This window comes from Engraulis encrasicolus, chromosome 11, assembly GCF_034702125.1.
Source record: "Engraulis encrasicolus isolate BLACKSEA-1 chromosome 11, IST_EnEncr_1.0, whole genome shotgun sequence".
Classification (NCBI taxonomy): domain Eukaryota; kingdom Metazoa; phylum Chordata; class Actinopteri; order Clupeiformes; family Engraulidae; genus Engraulis; species Engraulis encrasicolus.
This window is the reverse complement of record NC_085867.1, coordinates 44295687-44318694: the sequence shown is the minus strand read 5'-3', so window position 1 is coordinate 44318694 and position 23008 is coordinate 44295687. Positions and strand designations below refer to the sequence as shown.

The following is a 23008-nucleotide window of genomic DNA, read 5'->3' as shown; positions in this document are numbered from 1 at the left end:
AGGGCTGTAGTACTCCAGTCTGGACTCAATGGACTTGGACTTGTCTTGGGATCGGACACAGGTCTTGCCTAATTTTGGATTCCACATAATCTTATTTTTGTTTAGATCACTGGCCACTATAGATTCTACAGTGGAGCTTGGAATCCAATAACATACTAGTTTATCTCTACATGCGTTGCTGTTATTATTCATCATTTTCATTCATTTACACTGACCGACATGTGGCTCAGACTTGACCTGGACTCTAATCCTTTTGGACTCAGTTTTATCTCGGACTCAAACCTCTTTGTACTTGTATGCTAAAAAAACAACTGTTCACTAAGGAATGCTGGTCAGGGAGGAGTGCTGCTTCACTTTTGTTCTCATAAGCAGGTGCAGTTTGGCTGAAGGAAATTAAGTTGCTTAATATTATGATCAGACTTAGCTCCAGTTGTGGCTGTTGATAAGGTCTGCCAAAGATTCCAAAGGCACACTGCTGTTTAACTTAAAAAGCCTTTAATGAACAGGCTGACGCGCTGAGACTACTGTCTGCTTCAGAGCCTCTTTGTCTTTGTCTCGGACTTGAGTAGTCCTGGTCTTGACTTATCTTGGACTCTTCAAAGGTAGCCATGACAACAGCCCCGCTTAGTAACTTTATTTTATTTCAGTTTAATAGATTTTGCACTTGCCCTTGATTAATGAACAATAAATCAACATAACAATAAATCACATATTGGATTTGAGGATGATTTGGTAATCAATATTATATTTTCTTGTAATCTTGAATCATTATTATGTAAAACATTGCAGCCATTTAAATGTAAAAAAGTAAGTTACCCTGCTGCCTCAAGTTTGTAAGTTAACTCAGCTTTAGAAAGTTTAGTTAACTTACAAATGTAAGGCAGCAGGTCAACTTACCTTTTAAAGTTTAACTGGCTGCAATCTTTTCTATCATGATGTCTCTGTAATTCTTCCTCCTTAGACCATCTGGAACATCATTTCATCTGGTCGTGGGGAGAACGCGTATGTCTATCTCATTTCTAAAGCATTTTTATTTTATTTTTTTGTAATACTTTGTCCTGCTCAGAGATGTCAAAAGTAAAAATAAAAAAGAGAAACAATGTTTCCTTCCAAAACCGGTAACTTATCTGAGTAACCAGTAGACCTGTGTAGTTGTCTTACTATCAGCTGATTCTGCATAGGTTGCATCACATTTGGGGTGGGTTCTTGTTTAGGGTTTTCATGTTTTTCAGTCATGTGTGTAACAAGGTGTAACAGCTATAACATATCAGGTGCTATTGTTATACTTACAGCATGGATTCCCTTTTACTATTACTTTTGACACCTCCTGTCCTGATCCACATATAGTACAGTAAGGGTGTCATGTAGCCGTCGTGAGAATGTCATGACACACTTCAGGAACTTGATTGCTATTGCTATACGCCTGTCCAGTATGTCATTCAGGTTTTGAAATCAGGACATTCAAACAGTGTCAACTTGACATTCCAAAAACCAAATGATACATTATGACATCATACACAGACATCACTAATTTGCCATTAGTATCCCTGAGGGATTCCGCACACCGGCTCCGACAAAGTGCTGAGCAGTGCTCAGCTAAAATTCGATTCCATTGTTTTCAATAGAACCACGCACACTGGCGCTGATGTCCGCGGACATTCGCCGATGTCGGATAGCAATTAGAGACAAGTTCTATTTTGTCGGCGGCGCCCATTGACTATCAATGCAATGTTCGTGTGAAATTGGGTTTGGGGGTCCGAATTCTGTCGGAAGCAAAAGTGCGGCGCAGTGCTGTCGGAGCCAATGTGCGGCCGGCCTGATACTGTATGTCAGCTGACTCTCATGTGGGATACAATGGTAACCTGATGTACACCGAGAGTGACTGAGCTGCCAATAATTTATAGCCTACAATAATGTGCTGCCTGTTAATGAGCATACAGCACACTTGAAGGTGCACTGTGTAATAATTGAAGTCATTTTTGTCCAGAATTCATGCTGCCCATACACAAATGTCACATTTTTCACTAATATTGAACACCACCATCAAATTCTAAGTATTCATTATGACTGGAAAATTGCACTTTTCATGCATGAAAAGTGGGATCTTCTCCATGTCCGCCAATTTGAATTTCCAGAAATAAACAATTTTAACTGCAAAACATACTGTACTTTGGTCATAGTAGTATATATTATTTAGTAAATATTCATGACAAGATCAAATTGGGCAATAGGCAGCACAGTTTCAATGAGCAGTATAGTTGCAATACCTTCTCTGGCCACCATCCTACACAGTGCACCTTTAAGTAACTCACTCCAGTAGCTTCAGTAGCTCTCACCCCAAAGGACAGAAAAGGCATTTAGATTATTTTGTTACATATGCCGTCACTGAAGGCTGAAAACATCTCCTTCCTGGTGTTAGCTGTGGTCTATACATTTGCTAAGTAGTGCTGGATCTCGTGAATATATGCTTGTACTGTGTGTTGGACGTCACATGTATATATTTACCAATATTAACCTAAAATGCTTTTCATTGATACAGTAACCAGCAGCCATGGGAGACGCTGATATGGCCGTTTATGGCCCAGCTGCCATCTATCTCCGTAAGCCAGAGAGGGAGAGAATCGAGGCCCAGACCAAGCCCTTCGATGCCAAGAGCGCCTGCTATGTGGAAGACAAGGAGGAACTGTACGTGAAGGCTACCATCAAGAAGAGAGATGGCGGCAAAGTCGTTGTTGAAACCCTCCTTGACCCCAAGGAGGTAGGTCTTCCATGGCTTTGAATTAGCATTCACAATAGTTTAGCAATGGCTATTGGCATATTATGTGTGTATAAAGAGGCATTTAGCATTATGCTAAATTGGTTTATCACCATTTTCCCCAGGAAAGGACAGTTAAGGATGACCAAGTCACCCCCATGAATCCTCCCAAGTACGACAAGATTGAGGACATGGCCATGATGACCCACCTCAATGAAGCTGCTGTCCTGTATAACCTCAAAGAGCGTTATGCAGCATGGATGATCTATGTAAGCTTTGGCCTTTCTTTGGGGGAAAGAACAGTTACGTAGAAAAACATTCCAGTGGAAATACTCCAGAACTCATTCTCTTTTTCAGACCTACTCTGGGCTTTTCTGCGTCACGGTGAACCCCTACAAGTGGCTCCCTGTGTACGACCAATCGGTGGTGAATGCCTACCGAGGCAAGAAGCGCATGGAGGCCCCACCCCACATCTTCTCTGTCTCTGACAATGCCTATCAGTTCATGTTGCAAGGTAAGGATCTCATGTTTAAGTATTTAAAAAACTATCCTCCTTGGATCCCATAACACATTGAATACCGACGGTGATAACAGAATTATGTCGAAGAATACCTGCCTTCTAAACCCTTTTCTGACGTTTTTTTGTAGAGCGTATCTTGTGATAGGGCCACTGACACATGTTATGGCCCATTTGAAAGTGAAGACTTTACCCTGTTAGTGGGTGAAAACCGTGTGTCTCTACGAGCTTTGACTGCAGAGCAAACCTAAATTAAGCCGAAGCGGGTAGGCCCATCCACCGAATTCAGCAAGAAATGGACATAAAGTTTATTGTGAGACATGCACTGTTTCAGAATGTCACAAGTTTAAACGGAGACCAGTTGGTTTAGTCATATGAATTTGGTACAGGCGCTTAGTTCTAGCTCTGACACACCTCCTGCACGTCAAGGCACTCCTCCTGCTCTGTCCTACTACTACACTGGCAATCAACGCCATTCGGCACGATATAAAATTGCCCTCTGTGTTTACCTATTGCGTGAAGCCGGACACACTAATGTAATATAGAGCGGACGCCAAGCGTACTAGTAAACAACAATGCAAGCATGATTCTAACAAGACGGCAGCATCACAAATAGCTACCATACCGCAAGGTGTAGGACTGTAGAGAGAGAAGGTTATCAATACAGGATCATCTAACAATGCGGCCCGGTTCTCAATTCTGATTGGCTGATAGCCGTGGTCAATCGAGTGTAAACCTACACCTTCCACCTGAAGATTCTATGCGTGTCTAAATTAGACCCAGCGCATCTACGTCGGTAATGAGAATATGTTGCAGTTGGGGTAGGGAGTCTGCAAGAAGAGCACATTTGCACCATCTGTGGTTTGGGGTATCAATGTGATTGCAAAGACATTTCATTCCTACTGTGTTTATCGTCCCTTGATGAGTTTTTGTAGCGAAGTGTGTCTGGCAGTGCGATGAATGCATACATGCCTAGTGTAACCACAATCACTTCCTCAACTTGTCGCAGATCAAATTAATTGTTATTAAAGCGTTTTTAAAGATAATTGGTCAGCGATTAAGTGTAACAGTGTTAGATAAGCAATAAGCCACTTGAGTCTGTGGCAGAGGTGGAACGTAACTACTTCGTTACTGTACTTAAGTAGTTTATTCTGGAATTTGTACTTACTTGAGTAAAAATAAAAATGCAGACTTTTACTTTTACTCAGTTACATTTTTTGACAATCACTTGTACTTGCTACTCCTTACAGTTCTAGAAGAAGACTTAGTTACTAGTTACATTTATCCTAGGTTTTCCTGTTGTGTTTTGTGGATATTTGAGTAGCCTCAGCTGCGGGCAGGGAGGCGGGACCAAGCCCCTCTTCCAAACTGACACCCACACAGAAAAGATACTTTAAAAAACATTAACAGGACTCGTCATGTTCAAATAGAACCGAAAACCGTTGCAGAAACTTTTTTCTATTGGATCAAGTAGGCAGACATGGAGAAAGACAGACACGAAGAAAGACAGCCATTGCACATTTTTGTACAAGTACATTTTTGTTGTACAACTTTTACTTTCACTTGAGTAATTTTTTCGCAGGGTACTTCTACTTTTACTTAAGTACACAACTTCAGTACTTCTTCCACCTCTGGTCTGTGGGTTACGCTCTATTGATAACGGGCAAGGGGACGTTTGCGGCACTCCGCTTTGCGTCGTGCCCCGCTCCCATTGGCCGTTACCAATCGAGCGTAACCCACGGCCTCTCGTGGCTTATTACTTAAACTACACAACGCCATCAATACAGGATCATTACATGACGCCATGAAGAGAGAAGTTTATCAATATCATTACACAACGCCATCAATGCAGGCAGGGTGATCATTGCGGATCATTACACGATACCATCAAGAGAGAAGGTTATCAATATCATTACACAACGCCATCAAGAGAGAAGGTTATCAACACAGGATCATTACACAACGCCATCAATACAGGCAAGGTGATCATTACGGTTACTGATCGGTTACTGATTAGGATACTATATGGTTCGCCGACTTGGGTTGGCCCCAGAGACATCATGATTAAAACAAATGAAAATGTTCGAATCATGACACGAGCTTTTGACTGCAGTTTTTTGTAATTTATATTAATCACAGACCTCCCAAAATCACACATATTATGCATTATAGAGGGTGTAGATTCAAAATATGACGTGTAAATGAAAAAAACGTAGTTTTACCATTTGGTACTCAGCGCATGGGCATGAAATACGTACTTTTACATACTTGGTACTCAATGTGTTAATATTTCACCCCTTTGTGCAGAGCCTATGTTATAACCTTACTGTTACAAAACATGTAATGACCAAGTACAGTAGTCCTAATCTATTAGTTAAGCCTCAGTCTAGGTCAGGGGTTCCCAATCTTTACCATGACAAGGCCCCCCATATACCGGTAGATTCCAGCCAAGGCCCCCCTTACATGGGCTGTGACACGCTATTTTTTTCTGCGCACCCGGTTTCACAGCTCGATGAAGTTGATGCATTCCTAAACCCATACAAGTACTCCAGAAAGCATAATAATCTACATGGTAAAGAAGATTGTTTAGCTTATTTTTGTTTATGTTGGCTTCATAAGCTATTTAATTTATTAAATTTATTAAATTTATTAAATTATACATATATACATACATATACATATTTCCACGGCAGGAGAAAGTGGGGGCCTGTAGGGAGGGGCGGGCCTTCGAGAACCGAAGTATTTCATTGGACTAGCCCAATGTGCATCAGGAGAAGCATCCAATGGACTCTGATGTGTCATTTTTTACTGGCACAGACAATAAAAAATAATTTATATATATTTTATTATTGAGACGCGAGAGGGCCCACCTGGATTTGCATGGTACGCCAGATAGCCAGTCCAGCCCTGGGTCAGACCATTCATTTTGACTTATAATCATAATCCACGAGTGGTCTGATAACGCTTCTCTGGGGAGGATTTTCACCCGGTGTTCAGACAACGTGGGTGCATAATAACATACGTCAACTGTCAGCGACTGGTCAGAGCTCATTTCAAACTAGAGCTGAGCTCACTTCTCCCGCCCTAGTGCTCCAGGGCACCGAGGATCCAGGCAGAAAATGAATTACGTAATTAATGTGGTCTGGTAAAAACAGGCTATGCCGGAGGGCCCATCTGTGCAAAGAGTACTTCAGGTCATACTGACCCCTTTAGATGTTACGTCATCACTGAATGTGCACACATTGTCGACTCAAACACACACACACACACACACACACACACAGACAAACAGACAGTGCAGACGCTAAAGAGAGAAGACCTGTCTTCCTGAAGCGTGTACGTTTGTAAAACATAGAGATCCTTAGAGATACACTTAGAGAAAACATAGAGATAGACGTCTTACACTATTCCAAGAGCTATTCGAGAAGCATAGGAGAAGTTTGTGGTTACAAGAAATGAAACGTACTGACTGGACTGAGGATACCATCAGGAATGCCGTGTCTATGGCGGCTACTTATATCTGAAGCTATTGTGACCATCTTTTTTCTTCTTCTGGAAAAAAAAACACTTGGCTAGTTTCTTTACAAATGTGTGGTACATGGTCGATTCTGTGCCAACAATGCGCGCACAGCCCGATTACTTCTGTGTACAAACAGTAAAGGAGTCTATAGAAAATGTAACTTCATAATGTGTTTCTCCCACAGACAGAGAGAACCAGTCTGTCCTGATCACGTGAGTAATGATTATACTGTATATAATTTTAATGTCTACCATCGTCTACCAAGTTACCATCATTCAACTAACCCTGAGATTTTTTTCCGTATAAACTAGTGGAGAATCCGGAGCTGGAAAGACTGTCAACACCAAGCGTGTCATCCAGTACTTTGCAACAATTGCTGTGGCTGGAGGCAAAAAGAAGGACGAGCCTGCAGCACCCGTGGCCACTTCACAGCTGAAGGTAGGAACTGTTCAAAAACATAAACTCTATTTTCACACATATGGACATGAACTACAGTCAACTTGTAATGTGCAGAAATTGCACTTTTCATACATGAGAAGGGGGATCTTTTTCATGGTCCGCCATTTTGAATTTCCAGAAATAGGCATTTTGACCAGCAAAACGTACTGTGCTTTGATCATACTAGTAAATATTAGTTCATTATTTAGTAAATATTCATGACAAGATCCAAGTCAGCTGTAGACAGCACAGTTTCAAGCAGCATAGTTTCATCACCTACGCTGGCCACCATCCTAGATAGTGCACCTTTAAACCTCCTACAGAATCTGAAATTTCGATATAGACTTAACAGTAAACTGAATACTTTTGAAGGGCTCTCTTGAGGACCAGATTATTGCTGCCAATCCTCTGCTGGAGGCTTATGGTAATGCCAAGACTGTGAGGAATGACAACTCCTCCCGTTTCGTAAGTCTTTTCCCAATTCTTTAAAACAACACTTCCACTTCCACTTTGATGAATGATTATGTGAAAGTGCTGGCTAATGTCTCATGCTGTTCTGAACAGGGTAAATTCATCAGAATTCACTTTGGCACAACTGGAAAACTGGCTAGTGCTGATATTGAGACTTGTAAGTAAAGGATATTTATGTAAGAATATTCATACATTCATGTAATAAATCCATTCATCAGAAAGAGAAATACTAATAATCTTTTTTCCACAGACCTGCTGGAGAAGTCTAGAGTGACATTCCAGCTGTCTGATGAGAGAGGCTACCACATCTTCTTCCAGATGATGTGCAACCACAAGCCCGAGATCATTGGTATGTTTTAAGATTTCAACTGAAAATGTCTCCAAAAATCTAAAAATGAAACATCAAGATAAATGTGCATTTAAATTTCCTGATGTATCGCTCTTTCCTTTGCAGAGATGTGTCTGATCACAAACAACCCATATGACTTCCCCATGTGCAGTCAGGGTCAGATCACTGTGGCCAGTATCAATGATGCTGAGGAGTTGGTGGCCACTGATGTAAGATGAGCATAATGATCAATTTATTTAGGGGATATAATGTGTATGCCTTCCTCATGTCATGCACCCTTTCAAAACTAAACAGACATCAATTCTTCTTTTCATGTGTCTGTAGGAAGCTATTGACATCCTGGGTTTCAATGCAGAGGAGAAAGTCACCATCTACAAGCTGACTGGTGCTGTGCTTCACCACGGCAACATGAAATTCAGGCAAAAGCAGCGTGAGGAGCAGGCTGAGCCTGATGGCACTGAGGGTAGGTATCCATTTCTGGGGGTGAATTTCAGCACATGAAAGCACTGATTAGAAATTAAATAAATTATCTCCACTCTTATAATGCCGAGTGTCAATGCGTGAGAAACTCTACAATTTATTCACAGTCAACATTATAATATTTCCAGTATTCAAATACATATTTGTATTAAACATTTATATAGATGCTGACAAAGTTGCTTACCTCATGGGCCTGAACTCCGCTGACATGCTGAAGGGTCTGTGCTACCCAAGAGTGAAGGTCGGAAATGAGTTTGTCACCAAGGGACAGACTGTACCTCAGGTAATATATCAACTATTAGTTACATCAGGGAGATGAGGAAGGCACTAATCTATTGGATTAAAGTGTTTTTGTACTTGTCTAGTTATGCTTAAGCCTCAGGAATGCTGAGAACTGTTTATGTTTCTGGGTATTAAATTATTTGTTTCATTCATTAATTAATTCATTCATTCATTCATTCATTCATTCATTCATTCAACTGCATTTAGACTAGTAGTGGTATGAACTCAACTAAGACTATTTAATACATATTTTATTTTCTGCTATTTTAGGTGAATAATGCAGTGTCTGCCTTGGCCAAGTCAGTCTATGAGAGGATGTTCTTGTGGATGGTCATCCGTATCAACCAGATGTTGGACACCAAGCAGTCAAGACAGTTCTTCATCGGTGTGCTGGATATTGCTGGCTTTGAGATCTTCGATGTGAGGACTGACCTAATGTTGCTTACAATTAAACGTTTTGCATGCTGGCATTGTCCTTACAGGGTTTTTTCTTTACTTCTTTCTAAAGTACAACAGCATGGAGCAGCTCTGCATCAACTTCACTAATGAGAAACTGCAACAGTTCTTCAACCACACCATGTTTGTACTTGAACAAGAAGAGTACAAGAAAGAGGGTATTGTTTGGGAGTTCATTGACTTCGGTATGGATTTGGCTGCTTGCATTGAACTCATTGAGAGGGTAAGATTAGTACCATCATTTTTCCTGTCCTTTCACAACCTCAATGGTCAACCCTTTAAATAAATTTCCATTTTATTTTAAAACAGCCCATGGGTATCTTTGCCATCCTTGAAGAGGAGTGCATGTTCCCTAAGGCCTCTGACACCACTTTCAAGAACAAGCTGTATGACCAGCATCTTGGCAAGAACAATGCCTTCCAGAAGCCCAAGCCTGCCAAGGGCAAGGCTGAGGCCCACTTCTCCCTGGTGCACTATGCTGGCACTGTGGATTACAACATCTCTGGCTGGCTGGACAAGAATAAGGATCCACTGAACGATTCTGTTGTGCAGCTGTACCAGAAGTCATCTGTGAAACTGCTGCCTATCCTGTACCCACCTGTTGTTGAGGGTAAATCTTTTCACAGAACATCTCACACATTTTAAAGTTTTGCAATTGAGACTAACAATTTCTGGGAAACACATAAAATACCTTTCTTCGGGCTATTATTCACAAGGAAATTATCTTTTATTTATTTTAAATTCTAATGTGTATATTATTTACATACTCAATTATTTATAAACTCAATATTTGCATTCTACTCTAAAGAGAAGGGAGGCAAAGGTGGCAAGAAGAAGGGTGGCTCCATGGCGACCGTGTCCTCCGCTTTCAGGGTATGTATATCCACTATATGACATGGTCAAATACATGGCATTAGTTATCAAATAAATGGCACTATTAGAGAATGCAATGAAGAACTGACATTGTTAAAGTGCACGTGTTAATGTCAACAGGAGAACTTGGGCAAACTGATGACCAACTTGAGGAGCACCCATCCTCACTTTGTGCGTTGCCTGATTCCTAATGAAATTAAGAAACCAGGTAAGAGCATTTTTTGACAGATAAGCTTATGTATTTCTTTTGAAGTGTCTTTTCCTTATCCATCATTTTTCATCATTCATCCAACGCTGGCATTTTCATAGGTTATATGCAGAACTTCCTGGTCATACATCAGCTCAGGTGCAACGGTGTGCTTGAGGGTATTAGAATCTGCAGAAAAGGTTTCCCAAGCAGAATCATCTACGCTGACTTCAAGCAGAGGTATCATGAGATCGCAAATATAAATAATAACATGTTGTGCATGATGAAAGAAGGGATTACAAGAGAAAGGTAATTTTGTGTTGATTCTGTGCAGATACAAGGTGCTGAATGCCAGTGTTATCCCTGAGGGACAGTTCATTGACAACAAGAAGGCTTCTGAGAAGCTCTTGGGATCTATTGATGTTGATCACACCCAGTACATGTTTGGACACACCAAGGTAAAAACCTTGCAAACATTTTGTTCCTAAATATGTAAATACATATTATGCAATTATTTATATTCCTAAATAGAAATGTTCATGAAAATGTTGCCTTGCCCTGTCAGGTGTTCTTCAAGGCTGGTCTGCTGGGTACCCTTGAGGAGATGCGTGATGAGAAACTGGCATCCCTGGTCACAATGACTCAGGCTATCTGCCGTGCATACCTCATGAGGAGAGAATATGTCAAGATGACAGCAAGAAGGTACACTCCATGTTTTGATGCAATATAATATAATACAAGAAACCTGTTTTATTTAGAATTCTGACACGTCTTCATAAGATCTATAGCTAATAAAAGTAAAGTCTAGTAGTAGATAGCCCGTTCATGCAGATGAGATCACCAGTTATTTGACTCCGATGACTTTGGTTAAAACCCTCAATTGCATTATAGTCCGGGTTTAGAGCAATAAACAGATAGCATACAGTACAGAGGAGTTGTCTGAATGCACTTTTTTAGAAACACAATCACATTGATGGGCAAAATGCATTCATTAGTTACAATCAAGTGCCACATATTTTAATTGATTGTGTCGATTGAACAGTAATGTGCAAAATAGATTCATTCGTTGCAATGTAGTTCCAGATATCCCTACTTGCTTAACTTGGTTAAGCCTGTTCACTTGAGCCAGGGTGAGTGATCACCTGGTTGAATAGGACAGGTAAAACAATGTTATTTAAAACCTCGGCTCATTCGGAATGTTAAGTGCTGGCCATGGATGATGGAGTACTTTAAAGTAATTCTGGACTATTTTTGGAAATAAGCCTATTGTACACCTCTCCTTGAGTTAAATGATGGAGCTAGCTTGGAGGTAAAATGTGCACTGCCATATTCAGAGAACGGCTGGAAGAACAGGAGAAAGATAAAACTCAATCATTTAACTCAAGGTGTAATATGAGCTTGTTTCCAAAAATGGCACAGTATCACTTGAAGATAAACTGCTTCCACTCAAGTGCAATTGTTGATGGAGTATTTGACTGAATTAACCAGCCCCTCTAAAATACGTGAATACAGTACATTAAAAATGTTGAATTTTAATGGTGTTTACCGATTTTGATGGCCACTATGAATGCCTGATCATCTTCTGTGTGTGTGTAAGCCTCAGATATTTTCATGTTCATGTCATGTTGTTTACCAGCTGGTTTCAATGAGAGATCTGAGGAGAATGCACACAACCTTTAAGCTGTGACACTATTGTTCATAGGGAGGCTATTTACACCATCCAATACAACATCCGCTCATTCATGGGTGTCAAGAACTGGCCATGGATGACTGTGTATTTCAAGATCAAGCCTCTTCTGAAGAGCGCTGAGACTGAAAAGGAGCTGGTTGTTCTTAAGGAGGAGCATGCCAAACTGAAGGAGGCCGCTGGCAAAATGGAAGCCAAGAAGAAGGAGCTTGAGGAGAAGATGGTCGTACTGGTGCAGGAGAGGAATGACCTGCAGCTCCAAGTGTCATCTGTATGTTTACTATTGATGTATTTAGAAAATAACGCTGTATGTTATAATTGTATGCCAAAAAATCCCCTACATTTCTTATTGGCAATGATGTGATATATACACCCGCTTCCCCCAGGGATCTGAGACTCTGAATGATGCTGAGGAGAGGTGTGAGGGTTTGATCAAGAGCAAAATCCAGCTTGAGGCCAAACTCAAAGAGACAAGTGAGAGACTGGAGGATGAAGAGGAAGTCAATGCTGAGCTGACTGCCAAGAAGAGGAAACTGGAGGATGAGTGCTCTGAGCTCAAGAAGGACATTGATGATCTTGAGCTGACCCTGGCCAAAGTGGAGAAGGAGAAGCATGCCACTGAGAACAAGGTTAACAAAGATTGACATTGGTATTTTTAAATCAAAATATCTTTATTAGGTAAACTGATAATTGATGAATAGATTCCTTATGTACAAAAAGAGCACAGTGCACTCTTGAAATATATCTTCATGAAGCTACAGAATTACTAACAAAATCCATGCATGTATTTTAGGTCAAGAACCTGACTGAGGAAATGGCTGCTCAGGATGAGTCCATTGGCAAGCTGACAAAGGAGAAGAAAGCCCTCCAAGAGGCCCACCAGCAGACTCTTGATGATCTCCAGGCAGAGGAAGACAAAGTCAACTCTCTGACCAAATCCAAGACCAAGCTTGAACAGCAAGTGGATGATGTAAGCTGGGTGTCTATATTATATATGGGTGTCTATTTAGTATTACATGCACAAGTAGAGGCAGTAAATTCACACTTGCTCGTGTGCGTGAGCTTTAAGATGAAGTCATTTTACTGAGAATTAAATCTGTAGCTTGAAGGTTCCCTGGAGCAAGAGAAGAAGCTCCGCATGGACCTTGAGAGAGCCAAGAGGAAGCTTGAGGGTGACGTGAAACTGTGCCAGGAGAACATCATGGATCTGGAGAACGACAAGCAGCAGTCTGATGAGAAGCTGAAGAAGTAATGCAGTCAGACAAACCCCACACAATTACATGTACATTTTCAACAATGATAAAAACACTTCAGTGATTTGTTTATGTCCCTCTAAATATCAGGAAGGACTTTGAAACTGGACAGTTTCTCAGCAAGATTGAAGATGAGCAATCTCTTGGTGCTCAGCTGCAGAAGAAGATCAAGGAGCTTCAGGTTTGTGCCTATTTATTTACACTTAAAAAGCCTAAATATTTTAACTTATTCTTAGAGGCTATCAACACTTGATTTGGTGTGTGATCTTTTTAATATTAATCTGCCGTAGGCCCGCATTGAGGAACTTGAGGAAGAGATTGAGGCTGAGCGTGCAGCTCGTGCCAAGGTTGAGAAGCAGAGAGCTGATCTCTCCAGGGAACTTGAGGAGATCAGTGAGAGGCTGGAGGAGGCTGGTGGTGCCACCGCTGCTCAAATTGAGATGAACAAGAAGCGTGAGGCTGAGTTCCAGAAGCTGCGTCGTGACCTTGAGGAGTCCACCCTACAGCATGAAGCCACTGCTGCCGCTCTGCGCAAGAAGCAGGCCGATAGCGTTGCTGAGCTGGGAGAGCAGATTGACAACCTCCAGCGTGTCAAGCAGAAGCTTGAGAAGGAGAAGAGCGAGTTCAAGATGGAGATTGATGACCTCTCCAGCAATATGGAAGCTGTTGCTAAGTCCAAGGTTAGAAGCTTTCACAATTTATGTATCAATTAAGTTGTCTGCATAGTCTATATTCATTCAATACCTTTCAAGACAATGTTTAGTATCCTAACTACTAACACTTTTCATTGAAAGGGCAATCTTGAGAAGATGTGCCGCACCCTTGAGGACCAACTCGGTGAAGTCAAGGCAAAGAGTGATGAGAGCACCCGCCTTAACAATGACCTCAGTGCCCAAAGGGCTAAACTTCAGACTGAAAATGGTAAAGCTTCAGACGGATAATTTCTAGTTGCATCTTTATGTTCTGCTGCTATAGTTCTAAAATATACATATCTATTAAGGTGAGCTCCTCCTTGTTTTATTTATGATCTCTTGCACTTAATTTATTCATAACCTCATAGGTGAGCTTGGCCGTCAGTTGGAGGAGAAAGATGCTCTTGTGTCTCAGCTGTCCAGAAGCAAGCAGGCCTTCAGTCAACAGATTGAGGAACTGAAGAGACTGAATGAGGAGGAAGTCAAGGTATTGACAAACTTCAATTATTGAGAAAAAGAACTTATACTGTTTATAAATATCACTTTTAAAATATTATTTAATTATCATATATCTATAAATAACACTTTGTAAAATGAACACTACTTATTCCTTTGAAACAGGCCAAGAATGCCCTGGCTCATGCCGTTCAGTCTGCACGCCATGACTGCGACCTCCTAAGGGAGCAGTTCGAGGAGGAGCAGGAGGCCAAGGCTGAGCTGCAGCGTGGCATGTCCAAGGCCAATGGTGAGGTTGCTCAGTGGAGGACCAAATATGAAACTGATGCCATCCAGCGCACTGAGGAGCTTGAGGAGTCCAAGTAAGTTTTTGCCATTCAAGTTGAGGAACAATGTGCAACATCTATGAAATGCGTTGTCCTTACAAACATTACAATCATTGCCTCTCTTTAGGAAAAAGCTTGCCCAGCGTCTGCAGGAGGCTGAGGAGCAAATTGAGGCTGTTAACTCCAAGTGTGCCTCTCTGGATAAGACCAAGCAGAGACTCCAGGGTGAGGTTGAGGACCTCATGATTGATGTGGAGAGAGCCAATGCTCTCGCTGCCAACCTGGACAAGAAGCAGAGGAACTTTGACAAGGTAATAAGGTTACATATCTGAACTGTGTATAATATACTCATCTTGGCTCACTTGCACACCAACCATTGATCATTTTGTATCATATCCAGGCTTGTGAAATTGATGCAATACCAAACTTTCCTCTCAAAGGTCCTGGCTGAGTGGAAGCAGAAGTTTGAGGAGGGTCAGGCCGAGCTGGAGGGTGCCCAGAAGGAGGCTCGCTCTCTCAGCACTGAGCTGTTCAAGATGAAGAACTCCTACGAGGAGGCTCTTGACCAGCTGGAGACTCTGAAGAGGGAGAACAAGAATCTGCAGCGTGAGCAGTCATTGGCTTAATGGCAGCATATTTTCAGTAAAATACCTGTTTGTAAATATTTGTTACATTCGTCATATTTTAAATGTCATATTTCTTCAATCTACATGCTACTTTGCAGAGGAGATCTCTGACCTGACTGAGCAGCTTGGTGAGACTGGAAAGAACATCCACGAGTTGGAGAAGGCCAAGAAGACCGTTGAGACTGAGAAGGCTGAGATCCAGACTGCCCTGGAGGAGGCTGAGGTAAGAAGAAATTCAAAAAACAAAAATTATGTTGCTCCAAAATACATTCCCAGATTTCGTATGTGATCAAATGTCAAATGTCTTATCATTTTACTGCTTGAATAGGGAACTCTTGAGCATGAGGAGTCCAAGATTCTTCGTGTCCAGCTTGAGCTGGCCCAGGTCAAGGGTGAGGTTGACAGGAAGCTGGCAGAGAAGGATGAGGAGATGGAGCAGATAAAGAGGAACAGCCAGAGGGTGGTTGAGTCTATGCAGAGCACTCTGGACTCTGAGGTCAGGAGCAGGAATGATGCCCTAAGAGTCAAAAAGAAGATGGAGGGAGACCTGAATGAGATGGAGATTCAGCTGAGCCATGCTAACCGTCAGGCTGCTGATGCCCAGAAGAATCTGCGGACCCTCCAGGGTCAGCTCAAGGTTAGTTACTTTCTGATTATTAAATGAAACGTCTCTGCCTGCATGTATTAGAGATCAGAGGTGGCTGAGTAAACGGTGAAATAAAAAACAAAACCTTTCACAGTTTCCTTCTAACATAAGTAACTTCATTGAATAAATGGTATGCAGTTACAAAGTTGAGGGTTTTCTTGTTAGGTTTTTACTTTTTTGTAGTAACAGCATCTAGCCACCTCATACGGAATAACTGTTGTAACCGCTATCTAAAATCATGTGCTTGTGTTGTGCTTACACCATAAATAAACTCCTGGTTTTGCTTTCACCACATCCGAGAGTAATGTGGTATATTTTTCTTTATATGTACACTAGGATGCCCAACTGCACCTTGATGATGCTGTTAGAGGACAGGAAGACATGAAGGAACAGGCTGCCATGGTGGAACGCAGGAACGGCCTGATGGTGGCTGAGATTGAGGAGCTGAGAGCTGCCCTGGAACAGACAGAGAGAAGCCGCAAAGTGGCCGAGACGGAGCTGGTTGATGCCAGCGAGCGTGTTGGCCTTCTACACTCTCAGGTAGGGAATGGAAAATAATTTGAAAGAGAGGGATTAAACATTCATTTTCAGCAATGAAAATGTAACCTTAGATATTTGTCTTGCTGTATCAATTTGGTTCATTTCCCCACTACAGAACACCAGCTTGCTGAATACCAAGAAGAAGCTTGAGGCTGACTATGTTCAGGTCCAGGGTGAGGTCGATGACATTGTCCAGGAGGCTAGAAATGCTGAGGACAAGGCCAAGAAAGCCATCACTGATGTGAGAAAATAGTTAATTTAATAGTGAAAATATTCAGAAGGATATACATAGCTTTGTGTAATTGACAGTTCGTTGTCACATTATGTAGGCTGCCATGATGGCAGAGGAGCTGAAGAAAGAGCAGGACACCAGTGCTCATCTGGAGAGGATGAAGAAGAACCTGGAGGTTACTGTGAAGGATCTGCAGCATCGCCTGGATGAGGCCGAGAATTTGGCCATGAAGGGTGGCAAGAAACAGCTCCAGAAACTGGAGGGCAGGGTTAGCATTAATGTTTCTGTCAGTATTATACAGAATTATTTCAGTTTCCAAATGATCAGTTAATCTCAGTCATAAATATTTCACATATTCAGGTGCGTGAGCTTGAAGCTGAAGTGGATTCTGAACAAAGGCGTGGTGTTGATGCCGTCAAGGGAGTCCGCAAGTATGAGAGGAGGGTCAAGGAACTCACCTACCAGGTACGGACATTTTGTCACAGTTAACATCAGACCTTTTACAAAAGGACATGGGTATTCTTTAACAGGGACATTGTTTTATAGACTGAGGAGGACAAGAAGAACACTGCAAGACTCCAGGATCTGGTTGACAAGCTGCAGCTGAAGGTTAAGGCCTACAAGAGGCAAGCCGAGGAGGCTGTGAGTAATCATCTCATGACGTCACTGACTTACATTCATTTTTGTTTACTTACACTTACATGTGTTTTTGCCGAACTTTCAAGAACCAGTGAAGTACATTCTCCTGCGCTGAAAAACTTTGCAAGCTATCAGCCTTAAGTTTGTAAGTGAATTCAACTTGAGGTATTTGTGTCAACTCAGAAATCAAAGTCTCAAGCTGAGTCAACTTGAAAACTTACGGCAGCAGGGCAACTTACCTTTTTACATTTAATTAAATGCAATAATGTTTTACAGTATGGCCATACTACTTCAGGATGCCACCAGTCACTTTATTTTGTAACTAAACAGGAGGAACAGGCCAACACCCACCTCACTAAGCTGAGGAAGGTGCAGCACGAGCTGGAGGAGGCTGAGGAGCGAGCTGACATTGCTGAGTCCCAGGTCAACAAGCTCAGGGCCAAGGGCCGCGATGGTGGAAAGGTATAGTAAGAGCATCTCTCTCACTATATGGTCAACAACCATCATCTTTTAGATTTTACAGCAGGGGGCCATAAACCGAGGGCCAAAATCTAAATCTGAAAATTTGCCTCTAGGCCTGATTTTGACAACTCTGGAGTGAATTTCTCAAAACCAAAGTTGCTAACTACAGTAGTTACTTTGCTGTTTTCAATGCATTTTCCCATTGGCAACTACCGAAGTTGCTAACAGGCTAACAACTTCTCTTTTGAGAAACTCACCCCTGATTTACAGAAAACAGTAACAGCATTTAAGCACAAAGGCAATAGGCCCACACATGTGGAATGCATTGTTCTTTTGTTAGTGTTGTGACTAGCATTTCCATTCTCTTCAAAGGGCAAAGAAGCGGAGTAACCAGCCTGAATTAACCCTGCTTCAGATGGATTAAAAATCCTGACCACCGTGCCTATTATGTGATATGGACTTCCTAATAAATTTCCATTTCTGATTGCTTTTCTTTGTCTCTGATTCTCTCTATGTCTCATGCTATTGTATAAATGATGTACCTAAAATTAACTTGGATTGACATTGGATTTTTTTAGTAGTTTAGTTTAGTTTATTTTAAGGCTTATGTAACAGGGATAGTGCACAAAGTAAAATTGAGCCAGCAAACTTACATCTTTGGCTTGGTGAGGACCCAGCATGTTCCTTGTGCTCAGCCCCAGCAGGCCTCAAACATATTCTTGTGGGCTGCAAGACCTCCCTTTCTCAAGGCTGATACACCTGCCGCCACAATCAGGTGTTGCATTGTCCGGCCTCAGCCATAGAAGAGAAGAGAACTACCACAAATGCTGCCCCACCGATGCACCCAGAAGTCCAAACCTCAACAGCTGTCATCAGGACAGGTGAAAGGCATCCAACCAGAGTAATTTCAAGCCTCATCGATACTTGACAAGAACCTAGTGTTTCCAACTAACATTGCTGTGTCTACTTGCGATACTCTGATCTTGCAATCCAGGCAGAGAAGCAAGGATGGACAGTGCAGGTGCGTCTAGTGGAGGTGGGCTGTAAGGGGTTTGTCGCTCCTGAAAGAGGTGGACATGAGGGAGCAAGCTCAGAGGACCATCAAAGAGCCACCACAGCTGAGAGAAGTAGTCACTGGCTGTGGCTCCAAAGAAAGGAAATGGCATGGGGGGCAAAGTGTCCACTCAGTTCCTATGCCACACACCAGGCACGTGCACAGCATAGTTGCCCACGGTGCCCGAGCAACTGCCCTTTTGCCCACATTGGCTGATATTGCCCTTCCAAGGGAGGGGAAAATAATATGGCAATTATAATTTCATATTTCAATATCATTTGATTTCTTTATAATTCATAATTTTGATTGAAGTTTTGTACAATAAAGACTTAAGTCAGTCATACAAATTCATCAGACCCGTCGAGAATGGGCACGAGCGATGTGAGGTAGGCCTACGCAACAACTCCGGTGGGGAGGGAGAAGGCACGCGACAGGCGCTTGAGCGCCTATAAGAGACACGAAAGATTTTGAAGATGCCTGGGAGTCGGCTAGAGCCCTACACACAGTCTACATATTAGGGTACAAAATATGCTCACAATCAACCTCTCTAATACAATGTTGAGTTTAGAACTTTCATAAATCATAAATCTGACAGCCAGCCAGCGCCACGTTGTAGCAAAAAAAAAAAACGACAGCCAGCTGTAGATATGCCTCGGAAAAATAGGCTAAGATTCCATGTTTCAACTGATTTGCTTTGTAATTCGTATTTTTGATTGAAGCTTCCTAAACTAAGTTTTCAAATTCAGATTCACCTGCACCTCCAGAGATAGGCAAAGGGAGGGGCAGTATGCGCGTTGCAGGGGGCACGCGCAGCTCTACATGGGAGGGGGGGGGGGGGCAAGGATGCATGCGACCAGGGCAGAGACATAATATGTTGAAGATGTCGTGGGAGTAGAGCGACTGCCCTGACGGCCTGAGGTGAGCTTGAAACATAGCAGACTACACAGTATTAAACTACATGCTCACAATTAATGTCTCTTAAAGCCGATGTCGAGTTTAGGACGTTTAGTGATCCTAAATAATCGGTCCGCCGGTGTGCCACGTTCAGATATTGGGGGAAAACGACAGCCAGCTAGCTTGCAGTCAACGTTTTACATGCCTCAAGTTGTTTTGTGGAAGGCTAACCCAACTAAGAAACATGCAGATGACATTTCGTTTTATCAAGCAAGAGAGAACTTAAGGGGGTAGGCTAGCTAAAGGAAGCACATCTCTGCAGAGTTGGCTGCGAAAAAATGAACAGGTGCAGGTGAGGCAGAGAATCTTTTTCAGGATTGTAGAGGTTTGATCTTGGTGAGACCGCTAGGAAAGTGCTTTTTCTTACGCTGAAATATTCTCCGACCCAAAGATACTTTCCACTGTCAATGTCCATGTAGGCCTAATTGAAATAAATCCACTCCACATGATAACTGACGTTTAGGCTACTGTTCTTCTCAAGACACTTAGGCCTACAAAATGTGCATGAACTAACTAAAATATCTGTAATGAAAATAAAAGGTTATAAAGTCTACGAGAAGCTCGGTGCTTCAGAGCAACAGATAAGAACTGGTCGCTCCCACACCACGGTTCTTTGCGATAAATGAAAGCCGGCTCGTCAATTCTTAAAGCGACAGTACACATTTTTAATATAGGCTACAAAAGACCCAACAAATGACCTACACCTGTGAATTCTTATTGTTGTAGCTTTCCTATATAATATTCATCATTTTAATCATGGAATATCCCTATTAACGACATTTCAAATTCAAATTAAATGATCTTTTTAACCATGTTTAAGCTATTTCTATTTATTATAACATAAAGTCTACTTTGGCTGCTACAAGGATTATAAAGATGACCGTGGGTTAATTGATTAAGCATCCTCATATTTAGCCTATTCATTTTACTCATCATTTCATTTCATTTAAGATGAGGATGACTCAGAGACACAGACCTCTGCACATAGGGCAGGTAGGCATAAGGCTGATCATCTCTGTGACTTATACAGGTTTAAAAACTATCAAGGCTTTTTCTCATAATTTAATTTAATTTAGGGGCAGCCACATACCACACATGAGGAAATGTGGATCAGGAGACATTTAGGGCAGGTGGGCATAAGGCTGATCATCTCTGATATGATTAATAGGTAGGCCTACATGTTTAAAAACTAGCATGTTATATCATATGGAACGCATATTCAAGATACTATACAATGAAATAATATAAAAAATTATGACAATAATATACTACTTCTACTACTACTACTAAAAATAATAATACCCATGGTGAAGTTTTTGGGGTGGGGGGGGGGGGGGGGGGGTTGCCCTTTCTTCAGGTTAGAGCAACTGCCCTTTGACATTCCTGTGCACGTCCCTGCCACACACACCCAGGTCTGATCAGCCTGTGATGGCCCTGCCACAAAGGAGGGTGTCTTGGAATTTAGAATGAATAACAATTAAAAATATATAAAATATATAAATATGTAAATTGGAGCCCCATCTGCAGTATGAGATGTAGATGTTCTCTATGACTAGGTCTAGCATGCTTGAACCAGCTACCCCACATTGTCCCCCGTAGGTCCAACAGGAAGCTACCCCACATTGTCCCCCGTAGCCCCCGCATGCTTGGGCCTGCTACCCCACATTTTCCCAGGAATGATTGGCAACTGCTTTGAACCAAACTGGATGTGATTCACTTAGGATCGTAATTCTATTAAATTATAGTTCCTTACATTTAGCTATGTATGAAATGCCGTGAAGTCAGCTTAGGTTAGCAATATATATAGGTATATATATATAGTTAGCAATATATATAGGTATATATATATATTGGTATAGGTATATATATATAGGTTAACAATATATTCTATAACATTACTTTACTTTAGTTTAGTTTCTTACATTACATTACATTGAATTTGGCAGACACGGCTTACAATCAAGAATATACTCATAGTCAATAACAATAGTAGATACAAAGTGCACAGGAAATACACAGAACATCAAGTGTAGATTCTAAGTATGGTTTTGCTTTGTTTTTTAAAGTATAGTAGCACAGGGTTAAGTAGAATGTACAGATACATACACAACATGCCATAGACTCTACCCCAGGACTAGGGCAGTTCAAGCAAGTGTGCAGTAGATCAAAAACTACAAAAGTGTCCAAAGTGTCTAGGTACCAAGACACTATGGCTGTGTCTCAAATGACGCACTTTTGTCAGTGCACGGACAGTCAGTGCACAGTGCACACAGTGCACACAGGTCTTTAGTGCATAGTGTCGTGGAAAAATTTGAGCACTATGCACTGTGCCCTCGCTGGAAGTGACGGCTGAGCATGGCATTAGCTCGCCAAAATATGAGTTGGCTACTGTTTACAATGCACAGCGTCTGATGCTTGTATTTCCATGTCCTTCACCCCAAAAGACAACAATCACATATACAATACTTTGGTGGGCATGAAAAGGTTGGTGTCCCATCAACATTACTTACAGAATTAGGAGACTGTTGACCAAACTCTTCTACTGAACTGAATGCCACATTTCCTCCGTGTCATTGTCAACATGGCCGCCATTTAATGCGTGCAGTGTCCATCATTCAGCACTACATTTTTCCGCCATTGTTAGGGGATCATCCTGGCACTTTCAGTGCACTGGCTCAACTGAAATTTTCAGTGTGAGCGCCCTAGACACTGAAAAACAGTGCCCGAAGTGCACAAGTGCGGCATTTGAGACACAGCCCAAGTGTAACCCGAGTACTGTTGTCAATTGTCCTCCTGCAGCCACCATAGCTTACCTCTTGTTGACACACCCCCAGGTAGCATGCCAGTGGCTACGCACCAATTAGCTTTTCATTCATAAAAAGGGCTCTGACTGACCGGTCACGCACAGGCCCTGCGGTAACACTTTACTTTACGGATCGCTAATAAGGTGGTAATTTCATGTTTATTTCATAGTTATTTCAGGGTAATAACTGTTTGTTTTTAGTAACAACAGCAAAATAACCATACAGTTTCCACTGCATTGTGGTGACACCCTGCTGACTCGCAGCACGGTGACACTTTGTTCACACACACACACACACACACACACACAC

The 23008-nt window shown here is 41.9% G+C and overlaps 1 protein-coding gene across 1 annotated transcript; it reads left to right on the top strand.

The window, feature by feature from the left end:
- Positions 1–980: 980 nt before the first annotated feature.
- On the top strand, positions 981–18347 carry LOC134458417 (myosin heavy chain, fast skeletal muscle-like). Its single transcript, XM_063210724.1, has 40 exons — positions 981–1002; positions 2540–2758; positions 2881–3024; positions 3113–3269; positions 6977–7004; positions 7104–7230; positions 7603–7695; positions 7795–7858; positions 7952–8050; positions 8156–8259; positions 8375–8513; positions 8695–8813; positions 9083–9232; positions 9321–9491; positions 9578–9878; positions 10077–10141; positions 10262–10349; positions 10451–10568; positions 10663–10786; positions 10894–11030; positions 12031–12286; positions 12402–12644; positions 12809–12985; positions 13118–13263; positions 13359–13449; positions 13559–13948; positions 14063–14189; positions 14329–14447; positions 14582–14778; positions 14870–15053; positions 15183–15348; positions 15467–15591; positions 15697–16005; positions 16351–16554; positions 16670–16795; positions 16884–17054; positions 17147–17251; positions 17333–17428; positions 17756–17887; positions 18260–18347. Exons 2-40 carry the CDS (start codon positions 2552–2554, stop codon positions 18275–18277), a joined length of 5817 nt encoding a protein of 1938 aa, XP_063066794.1. The 5' UTR covers positions 981–1002; positions 2540–2551; the 3' UTR covers positions 18278–18347.
- Positions 18348–23008: the final 4661 nt, after the last annotated feature.

What these genes read in the sequence shown, in the direction of transcription:
- LOC134458417 (XM_063210724.1), top strand. Translation starts at nt 2,552, where the DNA reads ATGGGAGACGCTGATATGGCCGTTTATGGCCCAGCTGCCATCTATCTC. An exon ending in ATGCAGCATGGATGATCTAT is followed by an intron (nt 3,025 to 3,112) that starts GTAAGCTTTGGC and finishes TCTCTTTTTCAG; the next exon opens with ACCTACTCTGGGCTTTTCTG. An exon ending in TAAACTTCAGACTGAAAATG is followed by an intron (nt 14,190 to 14,328) that starts GTAAAGCTTCAG and finishes ATAACCTCATAG; the next exon opens with GTGAGCTTGGCCGTCAGTTG.